The sequence below is a fragment of the Heloderma suspectum genome, chromosome 1 (genome assembly GCF_057233095.1).
Source record: "Heloderma suspectum isolate Gila_16-S chromosome 1, 16-S_ref, whole genome shotgun sequence".
NCBI lineage: Eukaryota > Metazoa > Chordata > Lepidosauria > Squamata > Helodermatidae > Heloderma > Heloderma suspectum.
In genome coordinates this window covers 360,439,778-360,461,409 of record NC_139458.1, presented here as the reverse complement: position 1 = coordinate 360,461,409, position 21,632 = coordinate 360,439,778, and the positions used below count along the sequence as shown (strand labels likewise).

Sequence of the window (21,632 nt, the reverse complement as noted above, 5' to 3'; positions counted from 1 at the left end):
CATAAGCAGTAAGCCCCATTACACACAATGGGACTTACTTCTGACTAAGTATGTGTTGGCTTGCACTGTTAATTATCTTCATAATGAAAGCTTCAAGGCTTTCAAGGAGGAGGCCTACAAAATCCCTGAAAGGCCAGACACAGAGAAGATGGCCGTGTACTGTAGGGCAAGGGGTTATCGTACACTGAGATGACATGCAGGAGTGCCTTTCAGTTCCAACAAAAAGGTTCTGTTAATTCACAAAATGAATGACTCTTGAGACTGAGCTCCAGACAAAATCAAACAAAAGCAGCGATGGTGGTAATTGTGCCTTTCAGTAGGATGGACCTTCCAGAAAGAGTGGGCAGGCAACTTGTGGCCCTCTAAATGTTTTGGCCTACAACTCCCATCATCCTTTGCCATTAGCTGTGCTGGCTAGGGCTGATGGGAGTTGTAGGCCAAAACATCTGAAGGGCCACAAATTGCTCACACCTGCAGTAAGGCCTGTGGCACATCAGTCCTATTGCAGGCCAAAAACATAGTACCATGAATGGTGGGGCTGTACATGCTTGAGCATTTGTATCTTAAAATAGAAATAAAGAATTAAGAGTTTCTAGGCCATCTTTCTGCCATAAGGCACTCAAGATGCAAATAATTAAGAACAGTGGTTCTCAAAAACACAAAATTCCACAGACCTTGAAAATTGCTGAGGGTCTTTGCAGGCTGCTTAATAAATGTTTTTTGTTATACAAACTAAAACATAACTCATTTTTTAATGATGTTCTTTCTTCAGCACCTGCTTCATCGTCAATGCCAATGCCACATTATGAAAATTATGGCTCCTAGGTCAAAATGGCCTTGATGTCCACTGTCCTAAAAAAAAAATAATCAAATTCATGGCCAAGTATAGATACTCTTGACTGTTCCACAGCCTTTCTATGGACCAGCAGAATGGAGCTCACAGATCACCAGTGGTCCATAGACCAGCATTTCAGAACCTCTGTAATAGAAGCAGAAGACCTGCAAAACTAGGGTGCTCCAACCATTGCTCATGTCAGTGAACCATTATTATTCAAGTGAAACAATTGATTGTGATGTGACTTCAAAACAGACTGAAGAATAAATATGGTAAACGGATGAGCAAGAAGGGGAAGACGATTCAAAATGCTAAGTGGTGAAGGAGACATGCGACCCTGTCTTGATTATGGACATTATGTAACTCTCCTTTTCTGCCATCTTTCTTTAAAAGGGAACAGAGAAATTCTGCCCTCCATTGGTTGCGTTCTTCAGAGTACAGTACTACGTAGAAAATGGACGGGTCATAAGGTACAGTTGTCCTATGTATTCTTTGAGAAGAACTGTATTCGACTCATGCTTCTCTGTTTACCCTCATTGTTTTTGATGCTACCCAATACTTCAGCCTCCTCCAACCTGGTGCCTTGCAGATGTGTTGGACTACAACTCTCAGATGTGTTGGACTACAACACCCATTGTCCCCAGCCATCATGGCTGTGCTGACTGGGAATAATGGGAGTTTCAGTCCAACACATCTGGAGGGCACCAGGTTGGGCAAGGTTGAGTTAGAGTTTCCAGAATGTATTTACACAAGTTTTCTGTTGTCCACAGTTCAGGTTAGAGGAAGCTCCACACTTAATGTGGTAATCATGTTTGCCATAGTTACACCAGTGGAGGCTGGTGGCTCCAGTGTCAGTGTGGTAGTGAATCCACCCTGGGTTTCAGTCAGAACCAGTCAGAACTCTAAAGGAGCTATCCAAGGTGCTTTACTAGCTGCTATTGTTCCTCAGCCTCTTTCCCATCATTGCTGCCACTTGCTTGCTTGACAGGCAGAGAGCCCGGGAGCAAGCAGGCCATGGCACCTAGTGCATCTCATTCTCACCACCACCATTGTCTGGGCCAGAGCAAGAGGCACGTGAGCAAGCAGGTGGCAATGGTGAAGAGGAGGAGCAACCCCAGGAGACGCTTGTCAGGGGCCCCTGCTGGGACATGGGTGCCCAAGCATGCCTACCCTTGACACCAGCCCTGTGCACATAGGTGTGTAGCCATGGCAAAGTGTAGAGCCCTCTCAAATGTGCGTTTACAAGAGCCTTCATTTTGGCACTGATGTCCAGTAAAATGTGAGTACAGATGCAAACCACAACTCCCTGCACAGTGGCTGAGAGCACTTTCTTCCCTTGCCCGCCAATCAGCCGCAAAGGCAGCACACTGGGTCACCTTCCCCTTTTAAATTGTGCTCTAACAGCTATTTGGTGGACTATTGGGAGTGCGGCTGTGGGGGTGGGAAGAGTGCAGGGATATCTTTCCTCATGCACCTCCTTCCCCAGAGGAATTGTGTTCCCAGCAGTCTGCTGAACAGGTGTTTGGTGGGTTGTCAGGAGCCCGATTGTGCTGGGGAAAATGGTGCATAAAGACAGTCACTCCCTCCTCCCTCCTCCCAGTGCAATTGCGGCAGCAGCGTGGGGGGGGGGGTTTGGGGGGAGGGGGCAGCAATGGGCACCCACTGCAGGCTACATAGGAGCCCCCAAGGGCCACTTGCAGCCTGTGGCCTGTGGGCTGCCCCTATGTGCTCTGCAGGGAGGCAAAAGAACTCCTTTCTCATCATCTGCCTTCCTTGTATGATCTGATGCCTTTAATTCAGTCTAGCCCTATTCAGCCATTTCCCCCTCACACAATTAAGGTTAACATGAGGGGGAGAGCAAGGCAGGGCTCTTCCTCCTGGCCCCACCTCTGCCGACACGGCCCCAGCAGGCCCCCCTCTCCGCTGTCCAGGCATGGGCCTTGTCTGCGGAGTCTGTGTGTGTTGGGCGGCGGGGAGCAGGACCTCTTTCTCCCTGAGGGCTGAATTCCATTTCAGGGAAGCTCTCAGGGGCCACATTCCAGGGGTGGGTGGGGGCAAAGGCAAAGGGGGAGGGCAAAATACCAGAAATAACAGCACATCGTAGCTTACAGCTCTTACTGCTGTCATGAAACCTTAGGAGAGGCATTTGAACAGGAAGCGCTGCTTCACACAGCACATAGTTAAACTACGGAACTTGCTACCACAGGATGTAGTGATGGCCACTGATTTGGATGGTTTTAAAAGGGGGTTGGACAAATTCCTCGAGGAAAAGGCTGTCATTGGCTACTAGTCTTGATGGCTATATGCTACCTCCAGTACCAGGGGCAGTGAGCCTATGTACACCATTTGTTGGGGAACATGGGCGGGAGGGTTCTGTTGCACATCAGTGACACAAGGACAGCAGATGTGAGCCTGCCTCCCCCTCACATGATTCTCAGTAGCGCCTTCCTGAAGGGGGTCTGTGCCCCCCCTGAAATTGGGAGATTTCAATGGAATCTAGATCCTCTGAGAGACTTAGGGGGAAATGCTATACAAGGGAAGGCCTTCCCCAATCCACTTTTCTCCAGATTAGGAAAAAGGCTTTGGTACAGATACAAGTGCAAAATCTGTACTAAAATCAATTGTTCTGTGTTTAAAAGCACAATATTGGACTTCAGGAAAAAGGAGACTGGTTGAAAACCTTAACTGGGTCAGAACACACCAGCCAAGTTGTTAAATAGGACTCACTGAGCCACATTCTCTTAGGGTCAAACTACTTGTTACATTAAATATGTAGCAGGCAACTCTGTATGGGGGTTTTGCTTATTTAAAAGTAAGTGCCCCCGCCAAAGCTGGATCGGGACTTCAGCACCTGGGGTGGGGAGGTTGAATTCTTACCTCCTCCCCATTCTCACGAAAGAAGTCACCTTCGTTGCATGCCAAATAGCAGTAGTAAAACAGATCCCATTGGCATCCCATTTTACTATTCGTATTTGATGCAGTGGGGGGTGGGGGTAGGGAGGGCGCTCTTCTCCCTGCATTTACTTTAAGCTGCATGCTACATATTTAACATAATGTGTTGTTTGACCATTAGCTAAACTCCAACCTAGTCTGGTTTCCCTAATATGTATATAAACTAAGGAATAATCCCCCACCCCCATTCACTGAATCTGAAAGGGGCTTCTAGAATGTTCTGTAAACAATTTACGCAATGATTAATGTTGATAAAAGATGTCTTACATAATGGTTTTTCCTCAGAATGGCAACTGTCTAGGAATGGCACTCTCTTTATGTGGCTCTCTGGCCTTCTCTTGGCTGGCTTTGGTTTTAACTGGTGTTTTCTGCCCTGCAGTGACAAGGTAGCACGGCATTATTACTATTGCCATCTCAGGGAACAAGTGTTGAGGTCTCGGTGCACTGACAAAGAAGAAGTCTACTTCCTCCTGGCTGCTTATGGTCTTCAAATTGACTTGGGGGACTACCGGGAAAACTTCCACAGAGGGAACTATTTTGAACCCCAGACTTACTTCCCTCAGTGGGTAAGTCTTGCATTATGAGAATGAAACAAATCCGTTAAGCTTTAAATGGCTGCAAGTGGAATGAAGCATAAGAAGTTCAGGACTCAGCCGGTTCCTGGACATGCTGGTTGAGTAAGCATCACTCCTCCTTCCTCTTCTTGCATGAGGAAGGCAGAGGAAATGCAAAGCTGGCTCCCTGGCTGAAGCACCGGTTAGAGGAGCTTCAGCCAGGGACGTGATGACACCAGGGGGTAGGGCACTATTACTCATGTCACAAGTGGGGCACCCCCCACCACCAATGTCATCCGGACCTCAGGGAGGGGGGGGGAATCCAGCCCACCCCTGCTGTAAGGCAGCCATCCCCAACGTGGTGCCCTCCAAATATTTTGAGTACAAGTCCCATCAGCCCCAGCCAGCATGGCCAGTGGTTGGGTGATGGGAGCTGTATTCTTGGATACCTAGAAGACACCACATTCAGGAAGACTGCTCTAAAGGGATCCACCTTGTACCACCCTACTTCGAGAACCAAGGAGAGCAGAAATGAGTTTGCACCAGGGAGGGAGGATTCAGAGGGGATGGGCAAGTCAAGACTCGCCATGCTCATGAGTTCTCTTTCTGGCACATTACCTCCACCCCAGCCAACCCTTGCCTTGTACTCAGAATTGCCATTCTCAGGTGAGCATGGCATGAAGTGTTTCAGGCAGGGGAAGGGTGGCGTGGAAAGGGTATTGATCTTTCCTTATCACTGCAAAACGTTAAGCTTGCCAACACAACAAAGTCCAAAATAGTTCACAGCTCTGTAGCTCTTCCTCTGCAAAGAGACATGGAGATAATCTACTGCCAGAGATGGAACCTGGCATCCAGTGGGACGCGGCTCTCCCTGTCCTCAGGGCACTGCAAGGAGATGACGTACAAAATACTTTTGGTTCAGTTTCCTGGCTCAGGATTGTTGCAGTGCATGGTGAAGAATGAGGATAATGATGACTGCAGGGAGTGGAGATACAAAAGTGTCAGGCAGGCAGGCAATCTGGTTTTGGAGTCTGGTTCCTAGACTCATGGTGCTGGGCTGATGAGTTAAGAAAGATCAGGCCCCATGGCATAGAAGATAATTAAAATTGTGTGAAGTCTGGTGAGAGACACAAAGGGAGACTTTAGTGTGGCTACCTGAGGGCGCCTCCCTGTAATTAAAGGACTAGAAGGTATTCAGGCAAGAGCATTCCCTTCAAGGGCTTACTGTTCCCTTGTAAAGTCTCAATTTTAAATGCCTCTGAAGTGTTGAGTGATGGTCAGGAAAGGGTGAACTAGGACATTCAACCTAAACTGCAATGAGCCCTTATTTTCAACAAATTTTAGATGAGACTTCCTGAACCTGGTACCCTCCAGATGTGTTGGAGGACTACAACATCCATCTCCACAGTCTTGCTAGCTGGGATGATGGGAGTTGTAGTCCAACACATCTAGGCACTAGCTTGGGGAAGGCTGCTTTAGATCAAGCCTGAAAACAATATAACCAGCTTGGGTTAAGATAATCATCTTCACGTCAGAACTCTAAAAAAAGCCTCCGTGGTGAGAAATCTCCAGGGAGGTGTCTCCACTAGCAATTTACTCTGAGCTGGCTGCCTGTTGAGGCTGGTAGGGATACATGACGTCATGGCCATCCAGCAGCCACCCTGGAGCTTATCAGGGAAAAACTGGATTTCCTGAGACTGCTTAAAGTCCAGTTATTTTCCTCAAGTCAAGTTCTCCATGGTATAGTTGCTGTGAGCCCCAATCCCTGCATTGACCTTGGGTATGCTAACCCTGCCCAGGGATGGGCCTTTCACCGTGTCCCTGGTCAAGGGGTATTTCCTGTGTGTTTCCCTTCCCTGCACAAACCAGTTAGTGTCTACTCAGAAGTAATTCCTTTTGTGCTCAATTAGGCTTGTCCCCTGAATGCTCACATCAGAATTTACAGAGATCCCCCTCAATTGAAATGGCACAGTTTAAAGCAAATTCCCTAAATGCTCTAGAGCTCAATCTCGAGGCTCTGATTCTCTGTTGATTGGTTTATTGCCTTGCGAAGTAACCACTTCACAGCTTCGTATAGAGATCCTGCACAGTATCAGTTTGGTTAGAAAGGGGGCTGGTTTCCCATGCCCCCCCCCTTTCCCAGCACAAGCGTATGTGTGTCTACTCGGAAGTAACTCCCACTGTGCTCAATGAGGTTTGCCCTCTGAATGCCCACATCAGAATTTAGAAAGATCCCCATGAATTGAAGTTTAAAGCCTCTAAAGAGCTTCACTGAACCTGTGATTCTCCATGGCTTAGTTTATTGCCTTAGGAAGTAACTACTTCACACCTTCCTTATAGAGATCCTGCGGTTAGAAGGGGGCTGGTATCCCATCCCTGTGCCCCCCCTGGTCTTTCCCAGCACAAACATATGTGTGTCTACTCAGAAGTAACTCCCATTGTGCTCAATGATGCTTGCTCCTGAAATGCAGGTACACCTGGACCTTCAGGGGAAAGGAGAAAGGCAGGGGAGGGGAAGCCCCTGCCTCACACCCACACCCACCAGGAAGTATGTACTGTGAAGCGATTTTTACTGGTGCGGAGCACTCCCTCATGGAGCCCTGCATGGACCAAATTGCAGCAAAGCTGATTCCTTAAAAAAACAAAAAAACAAAACAGTACTCCTCCATCCGCGTCTCCTTCTGTTGTCGTGGAGACACCATCTCCACAGGTGACTGTGGAAGGTATCAGTTCTGACTTTTGCTGCTACCCTCACCTGCAGAAACCCCCTTTTCAAGCAGCATTGGCACTGCCACCTGCTGTCCCACCCTTTCACTGTCCAGCACCACGCGACCCTTTCAAGCAACAGAGAAGGACAAGAAAGTTGCTGTGTTTTGCATTTCTTGCTGTGTGCCTTTTTAATCTGCTTAGGTCACCCTGCTCACAGGGTCACCTATTAGCTAGTCCTGAAGGACACTTGGGTGCCTTTAATACCTGCATGGAAGCGAAAATTCTGACCTCACTGAAGTACTATGACAGAACAAACTTTCCCAGGCTCACAACAACTATTAAAGGCACGGAAGTTGTTAATTTTACTCTTGTGCAGCAAACCCATGTGCATATTGCAATATTGACCTATAAAGTCTGATCCAATGTGGCGTTGTCATCATCCCCCGTTCATGTTTCTTTTTATAGTGATTTAGCACCACTTAGATGGGAAAATGAGAGCTGAAGAAGCAGTGCTTCTGTTTGTCCTTTAATAGTTGTGAAGGAGGAATTTCATAAGGCTCAACTTCTTTTGTACTGCAGTGGGATGGGAGAATTTGCAACTTCTGAAATTCCCCCATCCCGGGTTAAATCTTACCCTACTTGAGGGCCATATTTAGAAGTAATAAATACAATTGTTCTTTGGATACTTGGTCATTTGTTTTTATTTGTTTTTGCCTTGTAATTAAAGTAGGACACAATTAGAAAGTTCCTAATTCTCACTTGGCAGATTATAACAGTTGACTCTTCTTTATAGGAATATTTATTTATTTAAAACATTTATATGCTGCCCTTTACCATACTCGGGTTTCAGGGCAATGTGCAATTTAAAATGATTTTGCAATAAAACGATAAATGAGTAATTAAAACCCTTAAACTAAGTTAAAAGCAACAGCAGATTAAAATGCCTGGGAAAATTAAATAACACTGTTCCTAACTGGCACCCAAAAGAGTGTAATATAGGTGCCAGGTGAGTCTTTTTAGGGCAGGAACACACAACATTTTTGACCCTTAGGGCCACATCAGGTGGGGCTAGGGGGCTGCACATTCATGCATACATACACAAGCCTGGGGCTTCTCTTGCTACACAGTGCTAGCAAGGGAATCCTATCCTTATGTCTGATCTCTCATCAGAGATGAGAGAAAAAATTCTCTTCAAGGGAATCCCTGGGGTTTCTTTTGCCAGTGCTAGAGTGGGAAAGCCCAGGCATTGCTGCTGTGTTTTTCTTTAGCACTGGCAGCAGATCTGGTGGCCTCCAGAAATGGCTTGGTGGGCCACACTTCTTGCACCCCTGCTTTAGGAAGTCCCACTATAGGGGTGCCACAGCTGAGGAACCCCCATCCCTTGTACATGCATAACAAACCTGTGATACAAGGGGCACCTGAAGAAAGGCCTCAGAAGGAGATCTTACCTTTCAAAGTTAGCCAAAAGTTCTTCTGAGGGGATGAGAGGCATACCCTTGTCTGAACCAAACACACCATGCAATGAATACCAGCTGTCTTCTTTTGTAGGACAGTTGAAGGGAAGCTGCAGAAATTGCTGACGTTGTCCCTTTCTCTTGTGACAGATAATTGCAAAGCGAGGGAGTGATTATATTCTGAAGCATGCTCCAGAGATGCATCAAGAACAGCAAGGCCTCTCCACTCGAGAAGCTATCCTGAAGTATGTCAAGGAGTCGTGCTTGTTGGAAGATGTGCCTGTCCACTTCTACAGATTGCAAAAGGTTGAACGAGAGTCATTGTTCTTTCGAGTATTGGAATATAGTGTTGAGTTCTTTTCTTTAAGGAAAGAAAACTGGAGACCAAACAATGTATATTATGTCCTAGGCATAAAATTGCAACAAAGACCTCAGCTAGAGTACAAAAAATTCATGGGAAGCTAGAAGCATTGTGAAGGAACCACAGACAACAGACTCTGTTTACTTAGGGGTTTCCATTGTCCTCTAAGGGATATGACGATCCATAAGCATGCAAGCTCTTTCCATGGCCATACCAGAGAACAGGGAAACTCTGTTTGTGCCAATTGTCTGGAAGACTTTATCCACTCCTGCATTTTCTTCCAGTTTAAGCTGTGTATTGATTGAGACTGCTGTAAGTATAAGCTAGAAGGGGTATGGATGGCAAGATCTGACAAGCCCTTGTGCCCTGGAATGCAGAGCTGAAATCAATTGCTTTAATACTTGAATTTCGGCCTAACTTGAAATACGTGTGTGTGTGTGTGTTTGTGTTCATTTTTCATATGCTGATAGACAGACTCATAGCAGCTGCTGCTGCTGTGTTTGAACATAGCGGTGGCAGCTGATGGCAGATTATGGGTTAATTAACCCACAAATTGTGGGGACGTGAGCCGCTTCCTGTTTGCGTTAACAACCCTAAAATGCAGCATTGTTTCCGTGACATCCAACCAGGGGCACTGTGGGGTATTCTTGGGTTAAACAACCCCAAGTTAACCCATGGCTTATTCTTGGGTTAACTTGGGGGCATTTAACCCATGAATAACTCCAAGTGCCCCTGTTTAGACGTCATGGAAAACAGCCCTCAAATGCAGCATTCGAGGGTTGTTAAAGCAAACAAGAAGTGGCTTGGGAGCGGTGCGTGTCCCTGCAATTTGTGGGTTAATTAACCCAAGATTTGCTGCTGGAAACCATCATTACATCCAAACAGGGTCATAGTATTTTTTTTTCCATTATCATTTTTGTTGGTCATGATGATGATGATCAATATCTATGAAAGCTGGATCATAGTAGCCAACATTAAGCTAATCCTTGCATAGAGAAGGCCAGCATAGTTTCTAATAACAAAAATCATTGCAAACTCTTGTATGTTCACAGTCAGCTCTTTACAAATGAGTATGCTTTTGCAGATGGCTGTAGTTGGGTAAAAGGGAAATCTGGAACTATTGTTTAATGCAGTGCCATTCAAAAACAAACACCACCACCCCTGCTGCCGCCTAAACCTGCGATTCCCTAAGGCAGCCTTCCCCAACCACATGCCCTCCAGATGTTTGGGATTTTAAGGCCCATCAGCCCAAGCCAGCATGGCCAGTGGACAGGAATGCTGGGAGTTGTAGTCCAAAGCATCTGGAGAGCACCAGGTTGGGGAGAGCTGTCCTACCCTAAGACATTGTTTGCGGGGGGGGGGGGGGGCATTCTGGTTGCCAAAGCCAGGAAAGGGCAACCAAGGCCCAGCATTTACCCTGTTGAGTTCCTTTTTGTAGTCCTTGTGGTGGTCTTTGGTACACCTTTGGTGCGTGACCTGCCAGCTCTTGGCTGCATTCTGTGGATCTTTTCAGCGTGGCTACCAAGGTGGGGGTCTTCTGCACTTGGTAGGACTCCAGCATAAGAATGGACAAGCCTCACCCACTCGCAACAGCCAGGTCCACCCCTGAAGTGCATGATGTCATTATTTTACACCGTGCGGAGGATCTTGTGGCAGGTGAACCATTTGGCCGGCCTTACCCCAGCCTGGTGCCCTTCAGATGTGTCTGACTTCAACTCCCATTATCCCCAGCCAGAAGGTCTATTGGCCTGCTGACTGGAGATGATAGGAGTTGTAGTTTAACACATCTGGAGGGTGCCAAGTTGAGGAAGGGTGCATTAGACCCCAAAGCAGTGAGAGGAAGGTTACCGTGTGCTTCTACCACTGCTGGTCTGAATGATTTCCTGTTGCTAGAACGTCTGAGGAAAAGAGCTTCTCCTAATCCTTAATGTCTCTGTAAATGCTCCTTAGCAAACACAGGAGGTCATTAAAAACATCCATACAAGAGTGAAAGATGTAGCCAAACAATTCTGCTATACCCATGAGCCGCAGGAGCATTCCAGGCTAGAAACCTGTTCTGATGGGCTGAAAGCATCCTCAGTGAACACCAAAGAATTGTGCGTGTAGAATTGTCATTGTTTTACCTTGCATCTATGTGTCTTCCCAGGATAAGAAGGAGGATCGCCCTACAGTCATCCTGGGTCTGACGCTTAAAGGGATGCACATCTATCAGGTAAGACATGGGAAGATTTTAACAACACAGTTCTATACATACCCCTCAGACAGAAGTCCCATTGAATTCAGTGGAACTTACTCCCAGATAAGCGGGTTTAAGAGTGTAGCATTAACTCTGCTACACACACAAACTTACACGCTGCTAGACAAAGCAGCCCCTGCTGAATGGGAGCTGTGGGGCGGGGGCAGTGCGGGGGAGGCGGTGAAGAAGGCTCATCCTGGCAGGTAGCTGGTGGGCCGCTGTGTGAACAAAATGCTGGACTGGATGGATTGGTCTGATCCAGCTTGGCTCTTCTTTTGTTCTTATGGATCCAGCCCAATGCCTTTTTCTTGTCTTTTTTGCTATGTGTTTGCTTTGTTGCAGGAAGTGAACCATGTGCGCCAGCTGCTGTATGACTTCCCCTGGTCCCATATTGGGAAACTTGCATTTTTGGTGAGTGTTGTGGAACTTGACAGTGGGTCTTTGGTTTATCTGCAATTTGAATCACATATTGCTTGAAGGCTCAGAGCTGGTAAATGCATGGATTCTGTTTTTCAAATTGAGCAGATATAGATAATAAAATGTGTAATTTAGGTTTCAGTCCTGTACACGCTGATCTGGGAGTAAGCCCCATTGAACTCAGTGGGGCTTACTTCTGTGTCAGTGAACCTGTTCTTCATAGGATTGTGCTGTTAGGGTGCTTCCAGCGGTAAAAATAAAAACTATGCAGCTATTCTGACTTTTCCTCTTTAACTTTTTTTTTCTGCAAAGAAAAAAAGACAGAAGAAGCAGTGAGAAAACACTGTGGGGTTACAAGTGGAAGGTGACATTGGGCAGAATCCAACAGGGTGCTCACACCCCCACTGATTCTTTTCCACCCTGCTGATTTCCTTCCACAAGTGGTGGGTCCCACCAGTTGCATTGCGCAAACTGGACCTACCATCTACACAAGGGAAATTTAGTGCCTCATGAGAGAAGCCCCAACATGAGCAAAAAAATGCTCATTTCTGGAAGGAGGCAGGTTGGTGGAACTCCCTTATGTGAGCTCTGCCTCCCTCCAGAAACCTCATTTTGGATTGCCCTGGAAGCACTAAATCGCCATTGTGCAAGCGGGGGGGGGGGGTGCACAACCCAATCAGTAGGGTGGAAGAGAATTAGTGGAGGCGGAAGCGCCCTGTTGGATTCTACCCAGAGTCTGGACCTCCCGTAAAATGCCATGAAAGGCCAAAGATTCCTCACCCTTTTCTTAGGATGTTTAAGGGTCAGAGTTGTAGGTCTTCTTGTGCGAGGTGGTCATAGTTCAGTGGTAGGAGCTATACTTTGGACAGTCAAGGTGCCAGGGCCCACTCCTGGTACCTCTAGTTAACAGGTCATGGGCTGGAGGGCTGGAAAAGCCCTATGCCTGAAATCCTAGAGATGGATACCAGTCATGGTGAGCAATACAGAATTAGATGGATCATTGCTCTTACTCACTACATTGAAATCCCTGTTTGTATCTAATCTGTGCAGCCTGCCCTGATATTCTCCTAAGCCGTTACATTTTTCCTCCCCACTGCCTTTCTTATACATATATAATTTAGGGGAAAAAATTTGTGATCCAGCCAGATGGTTTGCCTTCTGCCCGGAAGTTGGTTTACTATACCGGTTGCCCGTTCCGGTCTCGGCATTTGCTGCAGCTGCTCAGCAACAGTCACCGGCTGTTTCTTAACATCCAGCCCATACTTAAGCAGATCCAGATGCTGGAAGACGTAGAAGGTACGTGATGGGGAGGGCTTACATTCGAGAAGGGTAAAGGCTGCCAGCAAGCATCCAGTGTTAAGAAGTGCGCCAGGTCAGAATGTTTCTTTGAGCCGTGGTTCAGTGATTGTGGGGCTGGCATCAGTGGCTGGCTTGGCTGGGCAACTGCTGAGGGCGACACCCTGCGGGAGCCCCACAGCCCAACTGCAGCTTACCCTTTTGCTAGTTTGTTTCATAAGCATGCTCAGTCTTCCTGCTTTCTTGTAGACCAATGTTGGGGGGCGGGGTTGCAGAATTTGGAATATCTGGGCAAAAGGGCTGTAATTAAGGGAAGAGCAGGAGGAGCTGTGTATGGTACAGTGCTGGAGTGCTGTTTTTTTTTATTAAATGGACCCCTGATTGCTAGGGTTAATCACTCTTCCTCCTCCATGTTTTTCGCACCTTTGGCTTTTGTCTGTGGTGGCACTGTGTTTGGATATCCTTTACACCTTGGTCACTGCACTCACTTTTCTCCACATCCTGCCCAAAGATTAATATCTGTTGGAGGAGCCCTCCTCTGCATCCCACCAGTGCGAGACATACAGTATGGTGGGATGTGGGAGAGGGCCTTCTTTGCTGTGGCACCCTGGTTGTGGAATTCCCTCCCCTTGGAGGCCTGATTGGCACAGACTTTGGTTTCATTTTGGCGCCAAGTTAAAACATGGCTTTTCACCAAAGCCTCTGAGGACTAATTGAATTCCCAAAAGTTGCACACTGTTTTAACTTATTGTTTTAGATTTTTAAATTGGTATTAGCTTGCTTAATGGTTTAATATGTTTTTAGCTGTTTAAATTATTTATTGTTTTATACTATTTAAATTGATTTCATCTGTATGCTGCCCTGAGATCTTAATGATATAGGGAGAGATACAAATGCTTTAAATAATTTTTTTTTAAAAAATCCTGCCCTCTTTTTCCAGAGAAGAAACGATACCGGGAATCCTACATCAGTGACACATTTGAGATGGATTTTGATCCATCAGACAAGCATTCCCATGACAGTGGAAGCAGCAGAGGAAGCAAGAGAAAGAATCGTCTGTCTCAGCAGTCAACAGACAGCCATGGCAGCTCACACACATCTGGCATTGAGGCCGACTCGAGACACCGGCTATCAGTGGAAATGTCCGTGGATGAGCCCTTTGGTATGGCCCAGGTTCATCAGAAGGACCAGTCCTGCAGCTCAAACATCAGCTATGGCAGCTCCAGCATTGACAGTGACAGCAAAGAGAGAGCAGAAGATGGCTCTCGGGATGAAGGTAAGACATGGAAGGAAGGGAGTGGCTGGCCACAATTTATTTTCCGTGGCAACAAAATTAAGAGAGAAAGATGGCAGGTGGGTGGGTGGGTCTAGAAAAAGTTGAATCATTACGTCAACTTCTCTTTCATAATTTCCAGAGGTTGAATTGGGAGTAGACGAGCCAGAAGAGGTACCTGTGGATGATCCTCAGTTAGAAGAAGACACACCTGAGAAGCCTGTAGATGCTCACACAGAAGAAGATATTTGCTGCCAAGGTGGGATGGTATTCTTCATAATTTTTCAGTGGCACATCTTGTTTCATGGACACCTCCTAGTTCTCTAGCTAAAACAAGCTGCAAGAGGGTAAAGTTATACAATTTAGGCTCATTTGCATAACATATTCCAATTTTAAATGTTGACTCAATTTTAAGGGATTTGTATGTGAAATGAAGCAAGAAAAATATGGGAGGGTATCTCAGGGCATTGTGGTTTTAAGACATGCATAGGAACAGGGGGATATGGAGACTGGGGGCAGAAAAAAGGAAAAGAAAGGAAAGGAAAGATTCCTCCTGTGCAAGCACCGGGTCATTGCTGACCCCTAGAGGGACGCCGCTTACGCTGGCGTTTTCATGGCAGACTATAGTGAGGTGGTTTGCCATTGCCTTCCCCAGTCATGACTACCTTTCCCCCAGCAAGCTGGGTCCTCATTTTACTGACCTCGGAAGGATGGAGGCTTCAACATCCTGAGTTGACCTGAGCCGGCTACCCGAGACCCGGCTTCCGCTGGGATCGAACTCAGGTCGTGGGGAGAGTTTTGGTTGCAATACTGCCGCCTACCACTCCGTACCACACGAGGCTCTTAGGAAGAAGAACTGGCAGCTAAACAGAGTTTAGTAATTCCTGTCAAGCACTGGAATTCCCAATTTGGTGTTTGTGAAGCTTTAACTATACATACATGTTTTCACAATCATTTTCTGTGCAAGAAAGAGAGCTAGAAACGTAATTTGAGGTTAGTGCGAATTATGGTCCTCTGGAAGTGATACATACTGCTGGCCTTGCCTATTTCCGCCCCTTCCCTAACTTATTTAAGAAAATTGTTAAGGCTGCAATCTGATGCACACTTACCTGGGAGCAAGTCCCATTGAGCTCATTAGGACTTCCTTCTGAGTAGGCATGCATAGGATTGCACTGTAAATAGATATAGACAGATATAGATATCTGCTAATGCAAACAGTGTACAAGATAGGTATAGGGCTGGTTGCAGGAATTGGTGAGCAGCATACCGTTATGGCCTGCCATTATATACAGAAGTTTAATATATACCTGGAGTAAAGAGTATTTTGGGGCCTGGGAGTAGGGGCAAATAGCCACTTGTCATACCTTTCATATTCAGGGGGATGATCTGAAAGAAGGCAGATCACTTCTTTCAGTGATCTGAAACTGATGTTCCCTGTTGTTGACCTGAGGTTCCTGAAGTCTTCTGTGGGTATGAATGGTGATCACAGTGGGCATCAACAGAGCTCCTGGGTGACAGTGGAGTCAGTGCAGCAAAGCTCGATACAAGCCCAACTGAGGGCGTGCCCTCCTGTAGGCACGCACCTGCCTTTCCTGCAGGCTCTGTGGGCGTCTGTGCACAGTTCTTTTAATGTGCACTCTCTCCTCCTGCTGTGCTGTTCTGCATGGAAGCTGCCTGCAGAAATTCCAGTCCTGGCCGACTCGCCCCACCAGCCTGAGGACTCTCACTCCATACATTATATTTCCTAATGTCTGCCCCCATGAGCTTCAGGCCCTGCTTTTGTTTTCAGTTTACATCTATCATTCTGATTTCATTTCGCTTTCTCATCCCCACCCTACCCCAACCAGACATGAATAAGAACCATCTTTCGGTAGTACAAGTCACACTGATAAAGGTCCGAGGCCAAAGTGTGGAATCTCTCCGTCAGGTAAGGAGATGGCTCTTGTGGGCCTAGCACCAAACTTTCACTTCATTTACACTCCAGCCCAGCCTTCCCCAATGTGGTCCTCTCCAGATATTTTGGGCTACAACTCCCAGCATTCCTGACTATTGGTCACACTGGTTGGAGCTGATGGGAGTTGAAGCCCAAAACATCTGGAGGGCACCAGTTTGGGGAAGCCTTCTCTAGCCCTACACATGATTCTGTGATCAGAATTATGTGAAGGAGAGCAGGAACAAGTACACAAGTCCCCCCACCCTGCCGCCGCCACTACTCTCCTCCATCTCCTTTGTTGTTCACCCTCCCTCACATGATTCTAGTCATGCTGCGGTGGGGGTGAGGTTAAAATGTCCAAATAGGGCTCTAGCAACAGGCAAATGAGTCGGTTTTCTATGCCACAGAAGGAGGAGGGGTTCTGGGTTTCAACCCCTGGGACTTTGTCTGGTGGAACATCTACTTCCAAGCAAAAAATATGGCATAAATCACTCAAGGAGCTGGATACAACCCAAAACAAAGAATGCACAGGGTTGGGTTTAGGTCTTGGATTTAGTTTCTAGATGTAGATTCTTATGCTGTGTCTTAAGCAATAATAATCTGGTCTGTAAAAAACAAAAACCCCTACTTTCATCTTTAATGTTCCAAATGTGGTTGCTGTCGTAAGAAAAGACTCTTGACTGTAGGCTTTGTCATTGTGGGACTTGCTGTTTATTCACGGTCTGTGGTTTGAGCACAAATTGCTCAGCTCAAAATGTTTCTAAAGTTTCATTCCCCCAACACAATAGAACAGCAAAGTTTGTAAAGTAAAATCAGGCTCACAGTCAACTGCTAGTTAAAGGAAGTCTAGTTGGAAATAATTAAATTCACTTCTTCGTAATCCATGGAGTTCAACAGGGTGGTTCATACTTCCAAAGCTGTCAACATGCAGGGCTGACCGATTAACTGATAGGCGTGATGCAACCAAAATTATACCCTTTTAAGGCTGCAGATAGAGCTCTTGGATGTACCTGGGAGCAAGGTTGTGGGGTGTGTGGTCCCACAGGGAAGAGGGGAGCCTTGGGGCTGGCGGTAGCTCTGCCACAAGTCAGCAGCGCTTATGGCAGTGAGGGACACCCCAGGAGCCAATCAGGGCTCTAGTTGGCTCAGCAAGGGGTTGGGCTTCGAGGCAGGGATTTATGGGAGTTGCAGTCCAACACCTCTGGAGAGCACCAGGTTGGGGAAGGCAAGTATACACACTTACCTGGGAGTAAGTCCCAGTGAACTCTGAGTAGACATGCATAGGATTGCACTGTAAAGCCCTGTGCAGCTGTTCAAAGAACATATAAAGGCTTAACAGTGAGGAAAAACTTCCTGACTGTTAGAGTAATACAACACTGGAACCAATTACCCAGGGAGGTGGTGGGCTCTCCCACACTGGAGGCATTCAAGATGAGGCTGGGCAGCCATCTGTCAGGGATGCTTTGACTTGGATTCCTGCATTAAGCAGGGGGTTGGACTCGACGGTCTTGTAGGCCCCTTCCAACCCTACTATTCTATGATTCTATGAACATGTGTCCTGAGATGGAACCATGCACGCTGGCCCCAATGTCCCGGCCCCACCCCCCTCAGTTCAGACCTTGCCACGTTGAACTGGCAAGGTCTGAATAGGCACTCTCCTTGCGTTTGTTTGAACATGAGTAGAGCTCTCAGAACGATCAGGAATCCTCACCCATGAACCCACTCTAGATACTGGGCTTTTCTATTTCAGGCTTTTAACCTGCACTTTTAGCGAGGCAAGAGTGTTGGACTGGGAGCTGGGAGATCCGGGTTCTAGTCCCCACTCAGCCATGGAAGCTCACTGGGTGACTTTGGGCCAGTGATAGACTCTCAGCCCAACCTACCTCACAGGGTTGTTGTTGTGAGGATAAAACAGAGAGGAGGAGGATCATGTAAGCCACCTTGGGTTCCTTGCAAGAGGAAAAAAGGTGGGATATAAATGCAATACATAAATAAAATAAATAAATTCTTTGCAGGATTAAAATTGACTCCTTTACACGTGTTTCTTTCCAGGAGTATTTTTTCTCTGCCCTTCTATATGTTTCATTACACAACCACTAGGTGGCACTGTGGTATAGCAGAATTGTGCAATTACACGAGGGTTCAATAACACCACTGAGAAAAAATACTAGACTTGCCCTGTTAGGGAAAAAATACACAATAATGGTTGCGAAGCATGGGAGAGGCCCTGGAGGAGGATGACATTGTGTAAAGGACCTGCAAACTACCATGACTGAGGAAGCACAAGTGCACAATAAAAGCCTCATGTAGAAAGGCTCATAGCATGGGATGTGGCTACCCTGCCTTTTCTCCTCTCCCCGACCTCCTTTCAATGCAAAGAAGTACTATCATTTTTGCCAAACGATTCCCTTCCAAAACTCAGTTCATTGTACATTCCATTGGGGACAATGTGTACTGAGCTCAACATCTAGACATTAATAGTTGAATGACTTCACAGTTCCGTAATGGTTCACAGCTTTTTCATTGAGACAATTTCCATAAAAGGGAGCGAGAGGGATGTTAACAATTTGAGATGAGACGGAGATGCACTGGGAGCTTGCATACAAGCCATCTTTGTTTTCCTTTTGTCTTGCTTGTTTGTTTAATGTTGTTTGCTTTTAATATATGCCTTTCTTAAACTGGCAGATTGCACAGCCCAAAGCTATGAAGTGCCCAGACCAGCACAGCCAAAGCCTTGACGACATTCGTCTTCACAAGTGTCTTCATCCGCCACTAAGTGCCACACTGTCTTCCGATACCTCCCACAGCTACACGTTTGGCTGTGCCTTGGAGGATAAGCTGGCCAGCTACGGATGTGTGTATTCAACAGCTGACTGTAAAACCAAGTCCGACCTCTATGGAAAGCGGTCCATGAACTGTCTGTCTCTAGATCTCTTGGGAGAAGATCAGCTCCCAGAGGAATTTGTGGTGTGATCGCATTGGAGAAGCTCTTGGACTATCTTGTGGCAAAGCACCCACAAGAAGCGGAATGACAACTGATGTGATGGGAAATGGAAGATGATCAGTGACTACTAGTCATGATGGCTAAATATTACCTCCAGTATCAGAGGCAGTATGCCTCTGTATGCCAGTTTCTCGGGAGCATGGGGCGGGGGGGGGGGTTGCTATTGGACTGATGTCCTGATTGTGGGCTTCCCACAGGCAGCTAGTTGGCAGCTGTGAGAACAAAATCCTGGACTAGATAAGCCTTTGGTCTGATCCAGCAGGACACTTATGTTTGTTCATGTGTGTGTGTGTACACACACACACACACTTCATTATATGGGATACTTTCCTTCCTTGTTGTTGCACTCTGGTCTATCGTGTTGTGGTGTCCAGCAGTTCTGATCAAAGTGCAAGTTGATAATTAAAGCATAGCGTCTTAAACATTATACCAATACCAGACTGGAGATCTGAGGAGTGCTCACGGACCGTTGGCTTGACCACTTTTCTCACTGAAAAGGCTGGTGGGCAAATTACACAAAATACTGAACACGCTATTAGGACACACAGAAAGATTTGCCTGCTGTTTTCCAAAGTGTGGTCCAATGTATTGGTCAGGATGTATAATTCTTAGGGAGGTTGTTATCCAAAAATGTATCTTCATTGACTGTCCGCCAAGCTGAAGCTCTGTAACTCCACTGTCACAGGCAAAAAGGAGTGGAATATGCCTTGTGTCATATGCACCTCTCAAGATGTATGAATATTGGCCCAAAGATTTATTATTTTTATTATTATTAGTGACAGCTGTCAGGCATATTTACATCATCAATAAATCATTGGAAGTGAGGGGTGTACCACTTTGAAGCTTTGCCTCTCCCCTTCATTTTTTCTCCATTTCTTAAAAACCTCCCAGGAAGACAACTGTACACCATTCTTGGACACAGGTAGTTGTTGTTGTTCTGTCGTTAAGTCGTATCCGACTCTTCGTGACCCCATGGACCATAGCATGCCAGGCCTTCCTGTCCTGCGCTCTCTCCCGGAGCGTGCTCAAGTTCATATTCATTGCATCGGTGATGCTATCCAGCCATCTCATCCTCTGCCGTCCCCTTCTCCTTTTGCCTTCAATCTTTCCCAGCATCAGGGTCTTTTCCAGTGAGTTTTCTATTTATACAATAATGATTACAGGGTGCCACAGAGCAACATGGGTGAAACAATGGCAAGATGGTTATATAAATAAATAAATAAATGGCACACCATTTCTAGAAATAACATGCAGGTCGCTGATCAGTAAGTTCTGTAGGTCCTGTGCATGTCTCCTCAGAGTTGTAGAAACACAATAACAGCTCTAGATGTTCATGAGTTAGTTCCAGATTTAGTCATACTTAAAGCAGACCCATTGAAATCAATGGGGCTTAATTTAGTCATGACTAACCTAAGACCCATTGAAATCTATGGGTCTACTGATACGTATGACTACATTTGGATCCCACCCCATATATAGGTCAGTCTGCACTTAAAAAATTGACAGCAGTGGGACATCGGTTCACTTGCCCTTCTATATGGCTATTGTTTTGGATGTAAAGAAATCCTTTTAGTTAATTCTGTTAACTAATCATGGTTCTGAAATATTGGCTAGTTAATCTCTGCTTTATTTCACCAAAAGAACATGGTCTTAACTTTTAGCCGTAGTGCAAATGACTTCCTTCATATGCTTCCTGTGTGCTATTTCCCATGAGGGATGAACATGCATGTATGTTCATCCCTCACTGACTATAGCATCAAGCAATGAGGACCAGAGCCAAAAGTTATCTTTTGAAGCTTTTCAACAGAAAATGGGGGATGGTGGGGAGAAGAGGGGCAAAGTGCCTTAAACATTTCATGTGTGCAGGAGAAAATCTAGTAATGGGGGCCTAGTGGGAAAAGTGGCAGTGGCAGCTGTTTTTCAAATAACTTCCTATTGGTGGCCTAGAATGATGCTATGTCATGAAATACTGTCATTCCGAGGGTGGGCACTGTGTGGGGGGGCCGGGGGGGATAGGAGTTCTGTGGCAGCAAAGGTACAATGGAAAAAAGAAGCCACCACCATCCCCATTTGCTGTGTAAGCCCTAGCCCCCCTTCCCCTGCAAATTATTAGAATTTCTCTCATCCTAGGAAAGAATTGCCAAAATTACCCTCAAGTTCACCCACATGTTCAAATGAGCCCTGGCAGATTTAATTTTATTTATTACATTTCTATACCACCCAGTAGCTAAAGTCCTCTGGGCAGTTTACAAAGATTAAAACCATAAAAATACAACACAGTGACATAATCTAAAACCATTAACATACAAAAATTAAAAAAACAATTTGAAATGTTCAGCAAGATTTATCACTACTGCCCAGGTTTTCTTTTCTTTTTTCTAAGCCAGTGTTTTCCAGTGTCAACTAGGCAAGATGCGAATCAAGCAACTGGAGGGAGATTTCCTCCCAATGCAAATAGCAGCTGTAGGGCTGCGAATCCGGATCAGGACTGCATCAGAGGACAAAGACTTCAAGCCCCATGGTCTCCATGCCGGGGTCCTGATCTGGATTGGGCATCCATCACCTGCTCTTAATTTTTTAAAAGCCTTTTTGCAGTCACTGAATGCTT

The 21,632-nt window shown here is 46.2% G+C and overlaps 1 protein-coding gene across 1 annotated transcript in view; it reads left to right on the top strand.

Annotated features, from left to right (window-relative positions):
• Positions 1–21,331, top strand: part of FRMD1 (FERM domain containing 1) — a 59,590-nt gene extending 38,259 nt beyond the window's left edge. The window contains exons 5-14 of the mRNA XM_084832116.1: positions 1,229–1,305; positions 4,167–4,353; positions 8,655–8,810; positions 11,012–11,077; positions 11,444–11,512; positions 12,640–12,814; positions 13,755–14,090; positions 14,230–14,346; positions 15,935–16,014; positions 18,706–21,331. Of these exons, the coding sequence (XP_084688242.1) occupies positions 1,229–1,305; positions 4,167–4,353; positions 8,655–8,810; positions 11,012–11,077; positions 11,444–11,512; positions 12,640–12,814; positions 13,755–14,090; positions 14,230–14,346; positions 15,935–16,014; positions 18,706–18,993 (1,551 nt within the window). The 3' untranslated portion in view covers positions 18,994–21,331. The remainder of the gene's footprint in view (positions 1–1,228; positions 1,306–4,166; positions 4,354–8,654; positions 8,811–11,011; positions 11,078–11,443; positions 11,513–12,639; positions 12,815–13,754; positions 14,091–14,229; positions 14,347–15,934; positions 16,015–18,705) is intronic.
• The last annotated feature ends 301 nt before the right edge of the window (positions 21,332–21,632 follow it).